This window comes from Loxodonta africana, chromosome 1 (assembly GCF_030014295.1).
Source record: "Loxodonta africana isolate mLoxAfr1 chromosome 1, mLoxAfr1.hap2, whole genome shotgun sequence".
In the NCBI taxonomy this organism is placed as follows: Eukaryota; Metazoa; Chordata; class Mammalia; order Proboscidea; family Elephantidae; genus Loxodonta; species Loxodonta africana.
This window is the reverse complement of record NC_087342.1, coordinates 168,767,519-168,787,121: the sequence shown is the minus strand read 5'-3', so window position 1 is coordinate 168,787,121 and position 19,603 is coordinate 168,767,519. Positions and strand designations below refer to the sequence as shown.

Genomic DNA, 19,603 nt, shown 5'->3' with positions numbered 1-19,603 from the left:
CCACATCAGTGTAATTTTCAAGGCCAGCATCTTCAAATCTCTCTCTGCTCTGTTCTGTCTTCATATCACCTCTGTGTGTCATCTAATCTTCTTTTGCCTCCCTCTTATAAGGATATATGTGTCTTCATTTAGGACCCACATGAATAATCCAGGATAATTTCCCCATCTCAAGATCCTTAACTTAATTACACCTGCGAAGACTTTTTTTTTTGGCCATGTACAGTTGGTGTAGTGGTTAAGTGCTACGGCTGCTAACCAAGAGGTCAGCAGTTTGAATCTGCCAGGTGCTCCTTGGAAACTCTGTGGGGCAGTTCTACTCTGTCCTATAGTGTCGCTATGGGTTGGAATCTACTTGACGGCAGTGGGTGGGCCATGTGCAGTAATATTCACAAGTTCTAGGGGTTAGCACCCAGATATCTTTTGGGGTTCAGCCTACCATACCCATGTACCAGGTGATTATCAAGGGCCAGACTGGGTCACTTCTGAGAGGCTGCAGGAGTAAAGAGGTTGTGGTTATAGCCCTCAAAATGCATGTTTTCCAATGATAGAGAGATGCAAGTACTTGTGACAACCTGTAATACAGAATGTGTAAGGGCTGTAATTGTTAAATGGGAGGAATTAAATCTCCCAACAGAGGGAATTAGGGAAGGCTGTGATGAAGGAGATGGTGTTTGAATTCCATCTTGAGGAATGGATAGAAACTTGGTGGTAAGGGATGGGAATGGATGGACCATTCCAGGTGGAAAGAGAAGCAAATGGTAAAGAGGAAACAGATGAGTTGGATTTGGGGAGCACTCAGTTTGCCGGAGCTTGAGCTATAAGGAAGAAGGAGGCCTGACTTGGGAACCCCTGGGTGACAGCCCAAGAACTGTGGATGACTCTGCCTTATCCTTTTTAATGTTATATAGTACCACAGCTCTTCCTTTGCCCAAGCCAATATGTTGTTGTTAGGTGCTGCGTAGTCGGTTCTGACTCATAGTAGCGCTATGCACAACAGAACGTAACACTGCCTGTCCTGTGGCATCCTCAAAATCGTTGTTATGCTTGAGCCCAAGGCCAATATAGTGAGAATAAAATAAATCCTTTCACAGTGAAACTGTAAGTTCTTGAGATATTTTCACTTGACCATTTTCAGCTGTATTGGATCCTCCCTTCATTTTCTCTCAGTAAGAAATGCAACAGTAGGTGAAGTGGTTGACAGGGTCAAGTAACATTTTAGCTGCAATACAGGTACCAGCCTCAGGATACTGTAGAATGCCATCACTGTTTTGGTAGACAGGCTTGAAAACTAGGGATGAATTAGTCCCACTCCCCCAGTCAAAACAAACTGGACAAGTTCTGTTATGGATACAATATAATTATGTCTAAATGCTATGTATTATTAATTGGGTTTAATGCTCTTAGACATGCCATCTTGTACTAAGGGTTTTATCTGATTGCAAATACTCAGCCTAAGTTAATATTTTATGAGGCTCATAACTGAGGCTAGAAATATTATGATGGAAGCCATAGATAATGCTGTAAAAAACAAAAGAAACAAGTTTGCCACATTCAGTACAGTTTAGACTGAGAAACACAGACCACTATTCAAGCCTAAGTTCCTTTTTCTTTATTGGCCATTCTTATGGAGCCCTGGTCACGTGATTAAGAGCTTGGCTGCTAACCAAAAGTCAGTAGTTCAAATCTACCAGCTGCTCCTTGGAAACCCTATGGGGCAGTTCTACTCTGTCCTGTAGGGTTGCTCTGAGTTGGGATCGGCATCGGGTTTGGTTTTTGGTTTGGTATGGGTGATGATAAATTTTAGCAAGTTTTTTCATTATTTAGGCCATATTAATTATATTTACTTACAAATATTCATAAACATTACGTGTGAAGCACTGATCTAAGAACTTTACAAATGTTAAGTCATTTAATCTTCCTAACAACTGCATGAGATATCTGTTGTTATTGTTCCCATTTTATAGATGAGGAAACTGAGGCACAGAGAGGTGAAGTAACTTTCCCAAGGTCACACACAAAAAAAAACCCAGTGCCATCGATTTTGGTACTAATTGCCATTTGCGTAGCCATGCAAATTAGTGGTTGTGTGTGGAATGTTTGACTTTACCTGTATAGAAAAGGCTAAAAAGAACTTGCCTGAGAGATTCTACCATGCTGTGTTCTGTGAGAGAATTGTGTTCTTGGACCATTTAATATTTATTTTCTCCACTTTATGTCAATAGTTATCTTTCAAGAAACTCCGTATCTTAATGGACTGTAAATGTTTGTAAGTGGACAGTTTCTGTGTGTATACAACAAACACATATTAACTGTACCAGAGTCCTGCCCTGCATAATTATGATCTTTTTATATTGGAAGGTGTAGCTGTTGGTAGTGGCATTTCCCTAGATGTGCAGTTAATAATAAACAACATTTAGCGATGCTTGGAATCCTGATGGCGTAATGATTAAGAGCTTGGCTGCTAACAAAAAGGTCTGCAGTTTGAATCCACCAGCTGCTCCTTGGAAACCCTATGGGGCAGTTCTGCTATGTCCTGTGGGTTCACTATGATTTGGAATCCACTCGATGGCAGCGGGTTTGGTTTGGGTTGGTTAGTGAATCTTACTGTATGCCTGGCACCCTGGCAAGCACATACATGCATTATTGTGTTTAATCCTCTCAAGAGCTTATGAGGCAGTTCTTCTGACTATCCCCTTTCTAGAGGTATGGATACAACCAGAATGCTCCTTAGAAATGAGGATGGTGAGACTTCAGCTTGCTTGCTTTGAACATGTTGTCAGGAAAGACCAGTCACAAGAAAAGGATATCATGGTTGGTACAGGGTCAGCGAAAATGAGGGAAACCCTCACTGAGATGGATTTACACGATAGCTGCAACAGTGGACTCAGACATATCAATGATCATGAAGATGGCACAGAACTAGGCAACATTTCATTCTGTTCTATATGTGTCTCCATGAGTTGCAGCTGACTCAATGACAACAAGCAACAACAGAAATATGGAAACTGAGGCCTAGAGAGGTTTAGAAATTGAGTGAAGAACACAGAGTTAGGAACAAGCAGGGCAGGAATTTGAACCTTGGAAATAAGCCTCAGGAAACATCAGACCATTGTGCATGCAGCCTCCCCTTGTGCCATATTGGAATTCATGGCTGCGTGCAGGGTAACCTGTCCTCACCACTGTTTCCTCCCCAGGAGAAGCTGTGTGGCCTCTTGATGGCTCCTGCCCCTCCCTGCTGACCACCACGTCCTCTGAGTGCTGGCCAGTCCAACTGTCTGCTCCCGACTCTTGCCAGCGATTGACAGCTGATGGTGACAGATTTTCGTGGTCACCTATAGCCCATCTGCTTCTTGTGTTAATAGGATCCCCTTACTCTCCTTTGCTATGTAGCAAACAATTGAAGAGCTGGGTTTCACCCATTGTCCTTCCATCATCCACCTGACACCTATCCTGACTGACTCAACACCGCCCTGCTCTGCTGTTGGGCAACAGGAGTACGGCACAGGTGTGGGTGGACCGATGGAGACACTGATAAAATGGGTCCTGGCAGTGCATGTGCATATGGAGGGGAGTTATTGTTCTCAGCAGCTGACATCCATGAGCTGTCATGGGAGCTGCTCATCAGGCCCCTGAGAAGTCTATGCACCTAGTTATAATAACTTCTACTCTTAGTTTTAGACAATGTGCTCTCCTACATCAAGCACAATGTCCCTTAAAAGATTTTGTCCACATTAGCAAAGCACATACTTGGAGTAATGCCTATGTGATAGATGTTCAGTAAGTGTTTGGTGAGTACATGAGTGAATGGATGACTGACTGGATCATTTCTTGGTTCCTTGGATTAACTGGCATCCTAATAGGCTTTGGGGATGCCCTCTCCCCTCCCGCACAGGGGATCTATTTCCCCCACCTGGTTCTTCCCTCCAGAAGATCTGGACTCTCTCTCCTCCTCCAGCATCTGTGCAGTAACAGTGTCAGGTTAACCAGTAAGCAAGGTACGCAAGGGCTTAATTGTGTTTACTCGCAAATCTGTAGCACACGGTTTCACATGGATTTCACCACATCTTTGAAACTGTGCATTACAGATTAGTAAGTAACCACAAGTAAGCCTCTGTATCTTGCTTATTGGGTAATCAGTCCCTGGCCCATGGTGACAAGGAACGTTCTTTTAGGTGGTGGTAGACCGTGTTAGTTTTCAAGGTTTTAGTATAGAATTATTCTTTAGGAAAATTTGGAGTAAATCAGCTTTGAGGTTCAACATGGGACCCTAGTCACCAGGTATGATATTCATGTAGGAACATCCATCCTGAGTCCCGAATAGGTTTTAGGGCAACCCGCTGGGAGCTTGGTATGTTTGAGACGCTCATATCATCCAAGCCGATGCAGTGGAATCAGCTCCACTTCTTTCACGGCCGGGAATCACTTCTCAACTTTGTGGTTTTATCGAAATGCTGGATTGAAAATGTAATGTTTAGGGAAACTGCATTCCTGATACCAGTTACAGATTTCCATAAAATTTTCTTTCCCAGTTGGAGTTGCTAAGAGACCGATCACACCAGTGTCAGTGCAGGCTGCACATTAAGTGGTTTTCCTTTTTGTGACCCTTGACAGATGTGTCATCCCCACACCAGCGAGCCTCTGCCAAGATGAAACCGATAGAAGAAGGGGTGGAAGATGACGACGAGGTCTTTGAACCGCCGTCTCCAAACACATTCAAAGTCCACCGATGGCCTTGATTAGAGAGAGGATTCACGTTACCAAGATGGAAATTGTCTTGAAGAGATCCTGGAAAATACCAGCACTTTTTTCATGGCTTTTAGATTTTTCTGCTTTAGTACATCCAGACTGGTAGAGTCTGAGGGCAGGAGAGTGGGAAGGTCAAAGATGAGAAGGTTATTTTGCCTGTCCTTTTTATTGGTCAGCTTTTTAAGTAATGGTTTTACTGAGCTTTCTGACTAAACCTAGTTTTACTTTGAGATATATATTTTCACAGTATTTTCTAGTTATATTACCATTTTAACGTAAAAAATCTTAGTGCTCTCAAGGTACATGCCTTTCACTTATTTTTCCAAGTTGTGGTTCTTTTTCTTCACCATTTGTTCACTGCCAGGGTGAAAGCTGTCCATTTGATAGGTTTACCAAGCAATGTAAATTTGAAATTGAGGTTGAGGTAACATTGAAAAGCCGGGAATCTCAGGCTTTCTTCAGCTGATTTTTTTGATGAGGAAGTTTAGAGAAAGAAGCGGTTTGCCTGGTGGTTATTTTTCTCCCAGGCCGAACGCATTATTCTGCTAGATCACTTTACTCATGTGAGCATTCTGTAGATAGCTCGATAATGAACAAAACTCATCGGACTTTACTCACGTTACCCTTATATTATTCCATTTGTAAACTGGTCTGAAACCTGAAGCTGGAAAGATAACAAATGGAAGCAGTTCTGAGCTTGGTGTCAATCTTCAGCTAAATTCAACTTACCTGTGATTTTGAGCCATCTTGTCCCCCACACACTGGTAAAAAAAAAAAAAAAGAAAAAAAGGTAAAACCTGAGGTAGAGAGGACTGGAGAGACAAGTGGCTGAGCAAGGTGTCACAAGGATGAGGTGACTGAAAGATGAGCTTCATTCTTTGGCTTGTATTCTGGGGTTTTAGTTTGTGCCTTCAGAAGCATAGATGTCTCTTTAAAATATGTGCCAGATTCCGAGTGCCACGGCTCTGAATGTGAGCATGGCTGTGGGGAGCAGACCATGCACAGAGGGCATGCCACAGGACCCAGCCTCAATCTTCCCATGACAGGCTTGATTCCAGATCTCACTTCTTACCAGAATCACGGTGTAGAAGACAAGACAGTGGTATTCAGCTGTGAGGAGCTGAGCATGGTTTTGCTCAAACCATCCCTGCGGCTGGTTGGTGTGACTATGACACCTGGCTAGATAGAGTGGCCTGGTCACTCAGTTGAATGAAGCCCATTGTTTGGATATGCCACGTCATGCCCCATTCACGTTTATCTTGTTTCATCCATTAGAAGCAACTTTGAGTTGATCCCCTGTTATATTAAGTAGCTGAGAAAAGTTCTAAAGGAAATTTTTTTCAGATGACCTGAGCCAAAGGAAACATCTCTTGCCAAGAGATGATTTATGTTAGAGAAGGTATAGAACTAAGCTAATACAGAGTCACCCCATTTTCCTAAATCCACTCTTCCTGAGCCAGTTAGTTCGGTAATTGAGTTAAATTTTCATGCTAGGCCACTCACTGAGATAATTGACACAGAATTGGGAACCTAGTTCCGGACATCTATTTCAAATGCGGCTTATTTAATAGCACAGTGAAAAGGCTGGTTTTGCATTACTGCTATAGTAGTCTCTTGAGTTTGCTAAGTTAGGAATTTGTTTTGAGGAAGTGAAGCAAAGGTGAATGACTTGGCCTTGTTTCTGAGATTAAGATATAATAGGTTGAGCTATCTCTTTCTGTTCCCGAGTGCACGTGTGTAACTATAATGTAGCCGTGTGAATGCTGTTTTCCCTTCACAACTGGAGTAAGAACACGTCGCTCATTTAGTTTGCAGATGCATAAAGCTAGTTCACCAAATCACGCTGTAGGGTAATTAGGTATTACATCCTTCCCTAAGAAGACAGTAACTGTAGATTCTGCTGAGGCCACGTTTTTTAATGTTCCGTGGATCCACAGAACCTTGGAGTTCTCTTGCCCTGTCACATCTTCAGGCTCCTTTCACTTTGTTAACCCCTGACAGCAGAGAGGCTCTTCCATAATGACCAACCTGGACATGTTTGGGGTGGGGGGGGGGTGTTATTTTCTGTAGTGCTGGGAACAAACCCATCTTATGCTAAAATTAAGGGATGTAAAATCATTCCCTGTTTTTAAAATTGTGTGTGTGTGTGTGTGTGTGGATCAATGAAGATTGAAATCTCAAGATTAAAAAAAAAAAAAAAAAGAGTCTCAAAAGAACCACTTTGCCTGAATGGGAAACATGAAACTATTTTTAAACGCACACACACCTCTAAGGGAGACAGTGAGAAAAGGAGCTTCAAGCCTTTGAATAGCCCTCCCACGTAGGCTTGATAGCAAAAGAGGAGATAAGGAAACAGAAGAAAGTTTTAAGTGTCAGGTCTCCTATGGATGACTTAAAATTCATTCATACAGATGAACAAGTACATCTTTGTGTAACACATAAACATATAGGTTAAAAAAAAAAAACATGTTTATCCTGAGTAAGACTTTTCCTATGTTTTTTGGTGTCCACTTAGCTGGGTAATCAAGGTTCAGAAAATTGTCTGCAAAAATATTTCTTTTGTAACTCAAACCTACTACATCAAGTCAAATTGTGGGAATCCAGGGTGGAATATTTTTAATGGAACATGTTTGTCACTTATAATAGTTTGAAAGCACTCACCAGTATTTGCAGTTAAACTAAAATAATAGCATACTGCATAGATCCTCAACACTATGTATCTTAAATTCGTAATAAAGGGTGCTATACAATTGTTTTGCATTTACCACCCTTTGCTTTCTAGAATCTTTTCATTTCTCCCTATGCCTTACATTGATCATTGGACACCTTTGTGCTTTGCTGTCAGCAGTGTGTGCACTATGAGATGCCTCTCTTTGTGTCTGGTTCTCCTTCTACATGTCTGAAGCCTTTTTGATCTTATGACTCAGCTGTCAATGCCTGTCTCCCACACCCCATCATGGCCCCCTGAACAGAGTCACTTACTTGAATGCTGGAAAAACCTGTAGGAAAAGCTGGTGTATCTTAGACATGTCACCCTGTCCCCAGTACAGCCAGGTAGGGACTTCACCCTCCGTTGAAGATTTCATGGTATTTTGTAGCGGCCAAGCACTTGGGCCTGCATGCAGGTCAGTCCCTCCTTACAGGGCTCAGTGCCCTACTCCTTGCAGACCCCAGAGTGTGGCTCTAAAATTCTACCAGTTTTTTCTCTGTTTCCTTGGTCATTCCTAAAGCTGCTCTGCAGAAACCTCTGACTCTGCCCTGCCTCAGTTTCCCCTTCCTTCCCTCTTCCCAGCCCTGTATTTCCAACTTTTTCTAATTATCCCCAACTTTTTTAGAGTGATTAGAAATTGCCACGTACTCAATTCAAATTCCTGAGGATTTGGAATGCTAGGATGCTGTGTAGGGAACTCGGGGTTCAGATGTGGGTACTCTACTCAGGTTCTGCTCATCATGGGGTGATACTTTTTCTCACTGATAGTAGCCATGTCTTGATTGTCACAGCACCCCCAAAGGCCTCGTGTATAAGGTGTCATAAATTTCAGAAACCTGCTTTTAACTACTATTTACAGATTTTTCTGGTACAGTTACAACCTAGTTTTAAAGTACGTGAAGATTTTGAGTGCTTTATATAGACACATTATAGAACCTCATTCTTTCTGATTTTAGGCGACGTTTACATTGACAACGTTTACTTTATAATAAAGATAACTTTTGTCCAAATAGAGCCTTATAGTTTAAACTATCTTCATATATTGTCACTTGGTCAAATAAATTTCTTATTTAGAAAATGGGCTTATTTTTTATTTCATTCCTCTGCTTGATTTGCTATAACTCCGTTTCCAAAGGTCCAGAGAAAGGAAAATCCATAGTGTGAGGTTCATATGAATGCGATGGGGAGCGGGGGACCAGAGGGAGGCATTTACCTGCTCCTGGCAGTGGGAGGACTGCTCCCACCTGGGAGGGACTGTGGGTGGGCTCAAGGGCTGCTGGTACAGATGGGGGTTTGTCATCAAACTCTCTTCTCTTTCCTGGAGAACTAGTAGCCTTTTCAGGCAAGTTCCTTCCACCCCACTCAGCCTGGGGCCACTCTGACCAGTGGGGAGGGTAGAAGCCACGGGTAGGTGGGGTCTAAGACCAGTTTGCAAATGGAAGCTGCTAGCAGAATCCCAACAAGTTAAATTTTCTTCAAGCTGGGGAAAACCATGCTTGAAGAAAACTTTACACCACTCAACTTACGACCTCTTTTAACCTTCTGTTAAATAATATTTATTGTGGGGGGGGCAGGGGGAGTAGGTAGGTAGGGGAGTAGTTAGGTAAGTAGGTAGATAGGTATTCCATTGTCTAACACCTGGGAAAATGAATTAAAAATAATAAAAAATCCACCATCCGAAGATAAATACTATTTTATTTAGTTGGCTATCCTTCCCTTTATAAAAATGAGGTTCGTTTGGTTTGGTAGCCTGCTTTTTTCACTCTATAAGTCACTGGTATTTCAATGCACTACCTGCTTTTTTGAGACCTTTTGTTTAATGACTGCACAGTTTATTCCGCTGTATGGAAGCATTTACAGTATCCAGTCCCCTATTGTTGATAATTTAAGTGGTTTCCAGTTTTTCAGTATTACAAATAATGCTGAAGTGAAGATTTTAAATTCAGCGTAAGTCTTTGGTGCTATCTCTGTTTAGTTTTTAAAGATAAATGCCGGAAGTGAGATTGCTGGTCCAAGGGTAAAGGCACTTGAAAAGCTTTTGTTCCGCATAAGCAAAGCACATACTTGGAATAGTGCCTGTGTGATTAAATTTACTTTCCAAACATGAATCAAGCTATGCCAAATAAAAAAGTGGGAGAAGCATCAGCAAAACAGTGGTTCTCAAGGGTGGTCTGCAGACCCCTAGAGTGCCTGAGACCCTTTCAAAGGTCTTTGAGGTCAAAACTATTTTCATCATAATACTGAGGACTTATCTGCCTTCTCACTGTGTTGACATTTGCTCTGATGTGCAAAAGCAATCACTGGTAAAACTTGTCACCTCAGCACAAAGCAAGAGGGTGCACCAAACCGCGTCATTGTTAGGTGCCATCAATTTCAACTCCTAATGACCCCACATGACAGAGTACAATTGTCCCATAGGTTTTCTAGGTTATAATCTTTATAGGAGCAGATCACCAGGTCTTTCTCCAGCAGAGCCATTGGGTGGGTTTGAACTGCCAACGTTTCAGTTAGCACCCGGGTGCTTAACTACTATACCACAGGGCTCCTTGTACCAAACTGTAATTTTTGAACTCAAACGTAGTTTTTACTTGTAACAATGACAGACAAATTGTGGGGTTTTGGACTTAAATGTTTGGCAGACTTTTTTTTTTTTTTAAGTATGCCTGTCATTTCATGGAAGAAAACTGACAATATTTGTTGCCAATGATAAAATTTGAGCTTTCATGCAAAAATTAGAATTTTGGAAAACTTGCACCTGCCATTATGAGCTTGGCGGTTTCCCAATACATAAAGATTTTTCTGAGAAGGTGATTTTTTTTTAAAAAAACAATTAATGCATGCAACCTCTTGCTCTTTTTTATTTTGAAATGTGTCAACATTTAGAAGATCTGCATAACCCAGTGAGCCAGTATTTTCTAAATGACAAATGCATGAAGTGGCAGAATCATGTATGAGTGTAAGATCCATTCCAAGTGCAAGGTTGTCGCTGGTTGCCATAGAATTGGCTCCAGCTCATGATGATATTACGTATAACAGAACTAAACATTCTGTAGGCCAATGTAACAGAGCTCGAAAAGGTCATCGATATGGTTTCAGATTCCATATTGCAATTGACCATTAACAAACTATCACTTGTTGAGTTTCGGTGTCCTATGAAGAATAGTCAAAATTTTCTCTAAACCCAAACCCAGTGCCTATCTCTAAAAGCTGTTAAAATAGTCCTTCCTTTTTCAACTACATACCTGTGCGAGGCCAGATTTTCTTCATACATTCAAGCAAAACAATATATCGCAACAGACTAAGAAGCCAATTAGAGAATCCATCTGTGTTCTATTAAGCCAGGCTTTAAAAAGATTTGCAAAAGTGTATAAGACAATGCCACTCTTTTTACTATTTTATTTTTTTAGTTTTGGAAAATATTCTTCAAGAAAAATGCTATTTATTTTAACATGCAATGTGTTTATTATTATTAAGTGAAATAATATTTTTAATGTATCAGTTTTCATTTAAGTTTCTAATACAGTAAATTTAGATAGTATAATCCACATAAACGAAAGCTCTTTGGGTTCCTGATAATTTTGAAGAGTGTACAGGAGCCCTGACACCAAAACATTTGAGAACTGCTACCTTTCATCTTTATAAAATGTTTTTATTAGTTTGAAGGACAAGAATTTGCCATTTTGAAGGTCAACTTAGTCCAAATATCAACAATTTCATAGGGTTCAACCCAAATACTTACAAAGTGATTTAGGACACCACCCGCCAAGTGGCTCTCCCCAGAATCCCAACACCACCTGTCTGTCACCTCTGTTGCCCTCCACTACTCACTTGCTAGTCCCTCCCTCTGCTCCCTTCCTACCCACTCTGCCCACTGAGGTCTCCCAGGAGGGCTTCTGCTTCTGTTGGCCTCTGCAGCTCTTCCCTGGTTCCTGCAATAGAGTCCCAACTTTTTTCTCTACCTCTAGCCATGCCCTTTCCAAACTACTATGACAGTAATTTGAAAAATTGAAAACAGATGAAAGCCTTCTGATGGTCCCTCCGTACCTGCAGAGAAAAGCCCACATTCTTAGCATGCCCACCAAGGCCCTTCCTATGTCCAGGCACTCCTCCCCCTGTACCTCAGCCTCAGTGGAGACTGTTGGCCGTTCTTGAATTCATCATACACTAGCCCACCTTAGTCTGAAATGCCTGAGCTACCTCTTCCAGCTGTGCCTCCATGTAAACTCCTACACCTCCAGTTGAAATGTCACACTCTGTGGAGTCATCTTTTCCCCCACTCCCTGCCCTCTGCTGCCACATTTTATACCTGCATTGTGACTGGTTACATACTATACTAGATCATTGTTAAATTTGACAAAGCTCTTTTACATAAACGCTCAACTTTCGAACACTCAACAGTACCGTGACTGTGAAGGCAGCAAGACAGGCACTGGTGTCCATCCTGGTATTAGATGGGAGAAAACAGAATTGCAGAGAGGGTAAGTGACTGGGCCAAGGTCGTATTACTGGCAAATGATGTAACCAGGACCTCAACACCTCCTTGGTCTGGGTGCTTTCCACAGTTCCACCTTGCTGTTGTTGTTAGTCGCCATCTAGTCAACTCTGACTCGTGACGACCCCATGTGTGCAAAGTACAACTGCTCCATAGGGCTTTCAAGGCTATGACTTCTCAGAAGTAGATCACCAGGCATGTCTTTCAAGATGCCTGTGGGTGGGTTCAAACTACCAACCAAGCACTTAACCGTTAGTACCACACAGGGAATTCAGTTACAATGGTGAAAAATCTATTTATGTCCAACCATGTTCTTATTCTACTCTTTGGCTTTGTTCTCATTCCACTCTTGGGCCAGCTTCCTCTATACCATCTTCCTCTTGGTTGCTATACCACTAGATCCCAGTTGTTTAAACTACATTAATAAGGAGCCTGGGTGGCACGAGAGGTTTTTGATTGGCTGGTACCAGAGAGAATGGAAGTTTGAACCCACCTAGAGGCTTCATGGAAGAAAGGCCTGGTGATCTGTTTCCATAAAGATTACAGCCATGAAACCCTATGGAACAATTCTACTCTGTAACACATGGTGTCACCATGAGTTGGAGAATAACAACATTAATATTACCTTACTAGGGGCAAATGGAGTCCCTGGATGGTGAAAATGGTTAACACACTTGGCTGCTAATGGAGATGACGGAGGTTTGAGTCCACTCAGGGGCACCTCAGAAGAAATGGTGATCTACTTCTGAAAAATCAGCCATTGAAAACCATATGGAACACAGTTCTACTCTGACACCCATGGGGTCACTAGGAGTCAGAGTCAATTTGATGACTTCCCCCCCGCCCAGGGGCAAATATGTCTAACTTGACTTTCAAGTTCTCCCAGCCTCATTCTTCATCCTGTCTTGAGAGAATTTCACCTCTTTCCAGCTTTCAGCTGTGCCTCTCTGTTTTTCTCCCTGTTTTCTTGCCTCAGCCACCTATTCAGCTGCAGTACTTCACATCTCTGGCCAGCTCCCAAGTCCTGCTCCCTGGAGGATGAGGTGCTGGGACTTGGGATTTTACACTGTGACTCCTTGAATGATAAGCCAACAGAGCCAAATGTGGGCTGAACTAAGCTAAACCATCCCACACCTCAATAAACAGATGCCCCACAACTATGAAGCAGCTCTTATAGAAAGAAGAAAGCCTTAAGGAGAAAATGTTACAGTCATTTAATTCTTTGTATTTATCTGTAAATGGTGAGAATTTACAGAATTGCTCATGCCTGTTGGTGGTTACACGCAATTATGCCAGGGATGCCACATATGGCAGTACCACAGCAGAGCAGACGGCTGATGCAAGTGAATGGGGGGAAGAAAAACAGAAAGGCATAGCTGAAGGCCAGAAGGAAGCTCAGACATGCGACCTGTGGACCTCAGGCCCAACTTTCTACCAGGCCAGCTTCACTGTACAGAAAACAGAAATAGAGTATATCCATCTGCTCTGAATTCATTTCTGTTAAAATAGCTCCTGCTATCTGGGGGACTGTCTTAGTTATCTAGTGCTGCTATAACAGAAATACCATAAGTGGATGGCGTCAACAAACATAAGTTTATTCTCTCACGGTCTAGTAGGCTAGAAGTCTAAATTCAGGGCGCCAGCTCCAGGGGAAGGCTTTCTCTCTCTGTTGGCTCTGGAGAAGGTCCTTGTCATCAATCTGCCCCTGTGATAGGAGCTTCACAGCTCAGGGACCCAAGGTCCAAAGGACGCATTCCTTTGGTGGTATGAGGTCCTGCTCTTCTCTGATCCATTCTTTCTTTTGTATTATCAAAAGAGATTGACTCAAGATACAACCTAGTCCTATAGACTGGGTTATTAACATAGCTCTAATCCTCTAATCCTGCCGCATTAACATCATTAAAAAAAAAAAAAAAGTTGCCATTGAGTTGACTCCAACTCATAGCGACCCTACAGGTCAGAGCAGAACTGCCCCATGGGGTTTCCAAGGCTTGGCTGGTGGATTTGAACTGCTGACCTCTTGGTGAGCAGCCAAACTCTTAACCACTGTGCCACCAGGACTGCCGTTGACATTATAGAGGTTACGATTTGCAGTACAGAGGATAATCACATTAGATCACAAAATGGAGGACAACCACACAATACTGGGAATCATGGTCTAGCCAAGTTGACACACATTTTTGGGGGGACACAATTTAATCCATAACAGGAACCTAACTAATTTTTTTTCAAAATGTGCTTCTCATTACTTTCATTGCTCTCATCTGATCTCTTTTAACTCTTCTCTTTATTAGTACTATGTTTTGCTAATAAGAATAATTACAATGTAACATGATAAAGTAATAGTCACTATTATATGTACTATTTACAAGAGACCCTTACATACATTTAAAATACACAATTTAATATTTTCACAACAATCCTGCAAGGCAGCTGTTATGATCATCGCTTTACAGATGAAAAAAGTGAGCCTCAAATAGATTGATTTTTGCCAAGAAAAAACCAGCTAGTGAAACAGCCAGGATTCCAACTCAGATCTCTCAGCCTATAATGTCTGCTCACTCTTCTGTTCTTCTTGCAAATCCTTTTAGGTGGTAAACCTGCAGCTACCAGCACAAATCTTGATCTCATTTTCTTCCCTTAGGTTTCCAAGGAGTTTCCATGCTGAAATAGAAAAATACATACTTTGTATTTTTATACATTTATTTATGTCTAGATGTTTTCTTAGAAAAAAAGAAAAAATTGAAACCTGATAATGATCTTTAAAAATTATCTATCAGTTTGTCTGAAAATGTGAGCTCCTAATTACATCTTATGGAAACCCTGGTGGCGTAGTGGTTAAGTGCTACGGCTGCCAACCAAAGGGTCAGCAGTTCGAATCTGCCAGGCGCTCCTTGGAAACTCTATGGGGCAGTTCTACTCTGCCCTATAGGGTTGCTATGAGTTGGAATTGACTCGACGGCACTGGGTTCTGGGTTAATTACATCTTAGGTCCTTGTGTGGCACAAATGGTTAAGTGCTCAGCAACTAACAGAAAGGTTGGAGGTTCAAACCCACCCAGAGGTACCTCAGAAGAAAGCCTGACAATTTGCTTCTATAAGCCCAAGAAAACCCTGTGGAGCTCAATTCTACTTTCACACACATGGGGTCACCATGCAGAGGTGTAACTAAAGTATGGCAGGTAGGGCACGGTGCCCTGGCACTACTTGAGAAGAGGCACTAATGAGCAGTTTCTATTGGCCATCACAGTTTCCACCCAGCTGTGTGAAATCATTCAGCAATTTAAAACTAATTGCCATAGGCACTATTTTCTATAGATAGACCCCGTCACCATGAGTCAGAATCAACTTGACAGCAAATGGTTTCAGTTACATTTTGCCACGAACAGATTTCTTATCTGTGCTGTTTACCTCAACCTCCAACTTAGAACAAAGCAATTCTAAAGTACAGACCTAAAGAAGGAGGCAGACTTCTTCTGCCTTGGACATGGCTTTGAGGTCAGACAGATGTGATTCTGAAGAGCAGCTCTGACCATGTGATTTAGGCAAGTTGTTAAATGTCTCAGAGCCTCTGTGTCCTCTCGTGCACACCAGAACCTTTCGCAACATGTAGTTCGCACTCAGTAGATGTTAGTGCTCATCCCCATTCCCTTTCTTTAGCTGCCAGATCATATCTATAAGGCTCTGGAATCTTAGCAGCCAAAGTCCTCGCAAAGGGCCAGTTTCCTCTAGGACCTGAGGGACTGACAGGGCAGGAAAGTGCTATCAAGAACCCTTGTGCTTATGGAGGAAATGGCCAAAGAGCTCATAGGCTAGAGTCTTTCTGGATGTGGTTGGCTGGAAGGTGGGTCTATGGGACAGAGAGAGCCAATCGTGGCTCAGACAAACGGCTCTAGAAAGACTCTGTGGGGAAAAGAAGCTGTAGGTACCTCTCTGAGGTCACCAGTTGGTGGAAAACAGTGGCGCAAGGGTAATGATCTACATGAAGTGAAGAGAGGAAAGAACATGTTAATTGACCTGTGGCCAACACCTAACATTTTGAAGAAACTTCCTTAATTACCTCCTTGTGATGATGACTGCTCATAAGATGCGTGCAGGCCAGATAGGTATGCATGGGACATACAATGGGTATGTTTTGACAATAAGAAGGATGGACTGGGGTCTTAAACGCTAGCAAGCAATTGGTCTCAACCCACCTGAAGCAAGGAAGAATGAAGAACACCAAAGACAGGGTAATTATGAGCCTAAGAGACAGAAAGGACCACATAAACCAGAGACTACATCAGCCTGAGACCAGAAGAACTAGATGGTGCCTGGCCACAGCCGATGACTGCCCTGACAGGGAACTCAACAGAGAAACCCTGAGGGAGCAGGAGAACACTGGAATGCAGACCCCAAATTCTCATAAAAAGACCAGACTTAATGGTCAGGCTGGGACTGGAGGGACCCCAGAGGCCATGGTCCCCAGACCTTCTGTTAGCCTGAGACAGGAAGCATTCCCAAAGCTAACTCTTCAGACAGGGATTGGACTGGATTAGGGGATGGAAAATGATACTGGTGAAGAACAAGCTTCTTGGATCAAGTGGACACATGAGACTATGTTGGCCTCTTCTGTCTGGAGGGGGGATAAGAGGGAAGAGGGGGCCAGAATCTACCCTAATGGACACGAGGAGAGAGAGTGGAGAGAAGAACTGTGCTGTCTCATTGGAGGGAGAGCAATTAGGAGTGTATAAAAAAAACAAACCCAGTGCTGTTGAGTCGATTCCTACTCATAGCGACCCTATAGAACAGGGTAGAACTGCCCCATAGAGTTTCCAAGGAGTGCCTGGCGGATTCAAACTGCTGACCCTAAAGCACAATAAAAATTAACTTAAAAAAAAAAGATGGAGAGAAGTTCGTCTAGCCCCCAGAAAGTGTGGGAGAGTTAGATGTTCTTCAGAACTCTCAGGAGACTTGTCTTCCTGATACTGTTTGACAACAAATCAATGCTGAACATTGGACAAGTCACATCACTTGTGCGGGCCTCAGTTTCTTCATCCTGAACGTGAGGAGGTTAGACCAGGATAGAGCTCTTCCAGCTTCCGTGATTCCAAGGGTGCATGCTCTCTAAGGGCTGATATGGTGTTTCCTAGAGGCAGTCACATCCTTGTCTTGTCCTTCACAAATGCTGCGTCAGTTTGAAGTCACATATTATCCTCACTGATAGTCAGAACTGTATTAGACCCTTTCATCCCCAAACATTCAATGAAACGTTTCTCAAAAGTTCTCCTCAAATCTATCAGCTTGCTTAAAAACCCCCTCTAGCCCTTTTGAAATGGTTTGTTTGCTGAGGTTTTCTGCTGGGGGGGCCCAGAATTGTAGAGTTTCAGAGGAGAAAAAATAAGTAAACTTCAGTTAGTCTAGTGGTTTTCAAACTTGAGCGTGCATCAGAATCACCTGGAGACTTCTTAAACTCAGCTTGCTGGGCCCCACTCCTAGAGTTTTGATTTGGAGGTCTGATGCAAGGCCTGAGAATTTCTAACAAGTTCCCGGGCGGTGCCGATGCCACCATAAAGGGCTCCATACTTTGAGATACCCTTCCTAGCCTAACTCCTGCACTGAGCAGATGAGGAGACTATGGCTGGGAGAGTTGAATTGATATCCAGGTTATAGGCAGAGCTAAGACTAGGGGCCAAGTCTTGTTCTATTAAGCCACCCAGTGTCTTTCTACCAAAAGGAACTTGCATTTTTGCATTTAGGTCAGTAGGTTCCAAAGTTTTTATAAACATTTCTGTCTCGGGACTCACCCTCATAGATACGGACACAATACACCTGGAATAGTGATTCCTAACCCTGCCGGTACACTGGAATCACCCCAGAGACTCTGAAGTAATTGAGCTGAGTTGAGGCAGGACGTCGGGAGTCTTGAAAGCCCCCCAGGTGACTTGAATGGGTAGTAAATTTTGAGAAGCTCTGGTCTGGGGTAAGGTTCAGGGATCTTAGGTTGTACAAGCAACCCAGGTGATTAAAATTTGGCAAGTCCAGATTTTACAGGCTAATGCTTTCACGGCCTTCTTGCTATAGCAACTGTAAAGGAAAAGGAGGAGCATCTGGGTGAATTTCGGAAACAGGGTGGCATAGATGGAAATATTCAGACCAAAGCAAATGTAGGCAGTCTCACTGATGTGTGATTTTGATCTTTTCTACTCCCTTAGCCATTTTCGTTAGTTCCCTGTTGCTTCCTAAGTAACTGGGTCAGAACGAAGCTTACTGCCTAGTTCTGGTGTCTGGCAGAAGAGAACGGTTATGTGACCTGAGCAGTTTATATACCTCCCTGAGCCCAATTGTATATTCCTTTGTAAGATAGGAATAATAATACTTGGCCTCTTTACCTTAGAAGGGTTTTGTGAGAACTAAATTTCAAAGCACCATATAAACAATTAACCATTATAAAAATGAAAGTTATTATTGACACATAAATGCCTGCCTAAAGTGAAAGAAATCTCTCTTCACTAAATTGTACCTGGAAATTCTTTTGGAACCTGTATCACATTTGCTTCTAGGTGCAGACATTTAAATCTAAAACCTGGAAAACCTGGGCACGATAGCTTGAGCATTTTAAGAAAATATAGTTTGCAGAGAGATAATGGGAACATAAACAGACCTATTATGATGTCTAAATGAGAACAACATCAAAAGTTTTAAGTCATCAAATCTTAGAAATCTTGTATTTCTTATTGATTGAAAGGTGTATGAGGAACTGATAGGGAAGTAATTCAATATGGAGGAGTCCCTGGGTGGTGCGAATGGTTAAGTGCTCAGCTACGAGCCGTAAGGTTGGCAGCTCAAACACATGTAGAGGTGCCACGGAAAACAGGCCTGGCAATCTGTTCTGAAAGGCTGTTCCAAGGCTGGAAACCCTATGGAGCAGTTCTACTCTGCACACATGGGGTCACCATGGGCTGAAATCCACTGGATAGCAACTAACAGCAACAATGCAATATGGAGTCCTGGGTAATGCAAACTGTCAATGCTCTTGGCTGCAGTTTGAGTCCACCCAGAGGCACTTGAGAAGACAAGCTTTTGAAAAATCAGCCATTGAAAACACTATGGAGCACAGTTCTATTCAGGCATACATGGGTTCGCCATGAGTTGGAACTGACTCAATGACAACAATTACTGGTAATGCAATATGAGTATTTAATGCAATATGGATATTTATAACGTTGAAGTTTCTCGTCACAAGAAGACCTAGAAATATTCACGTACTTTGTTCTAGCACTGTAAATTAATCCTCGGCACTGCGCAAAACACGTTGATGGCCTCTGTCTTCTGCCTAACTCCGCATTGGAGCAGAGAGCCCATAAAGCCATCAATTATAGCTATACATATTTTCATCTGAAATTTTCCTACGTGTTTATCAATCATATGAAATATTCAGAGAATCAAACGGTAGCTACGAAGCAACGGAAAATATTTATTTCAGTGTGGACTGCCCTCTAGTGGTATCAGGCAGCTTCTGAAATGTATCTCAATCTTAAATTACAGAATTAACTAAACTAGTTCTACAATTTCTTAAAAGTCAGACTCTCACCTTAACCGTAAGGAATTTTTACACTCCCAAATACCCATTATAAAATGGTCTACATCAGGACATGCTATTAAGATTTTGTTATG

At 42.3% G+C, this 19,603-nt stretch overlaps 1 protein-coding gene across 1 annotated transcript in view; it reads left to right on the top strand.

Annotated features, from left to right (window-relative positions):
- The window catches only part of BVES (blood vessel epicardial substance), a 39,156-nt gene extending 32,388 nt beyond the window's left edge, over positions 1–6,768 (top strand). Inside the window, exon 7 of the mRNA XM_023543276.2 lies at positions 4,612–6,768. Within this exon, the coding sequence (XP_023399044.1) occupies positions 4,612–4,736 (125 nt within the window). The 3' untranslated portion in view covers positions 4,737–6,768. The remainder of the gene's footprint in view (positions 1–4,611) is intronic.
- Positions 6,769–19,603: the final 12,835 nt, after the last annotated feature.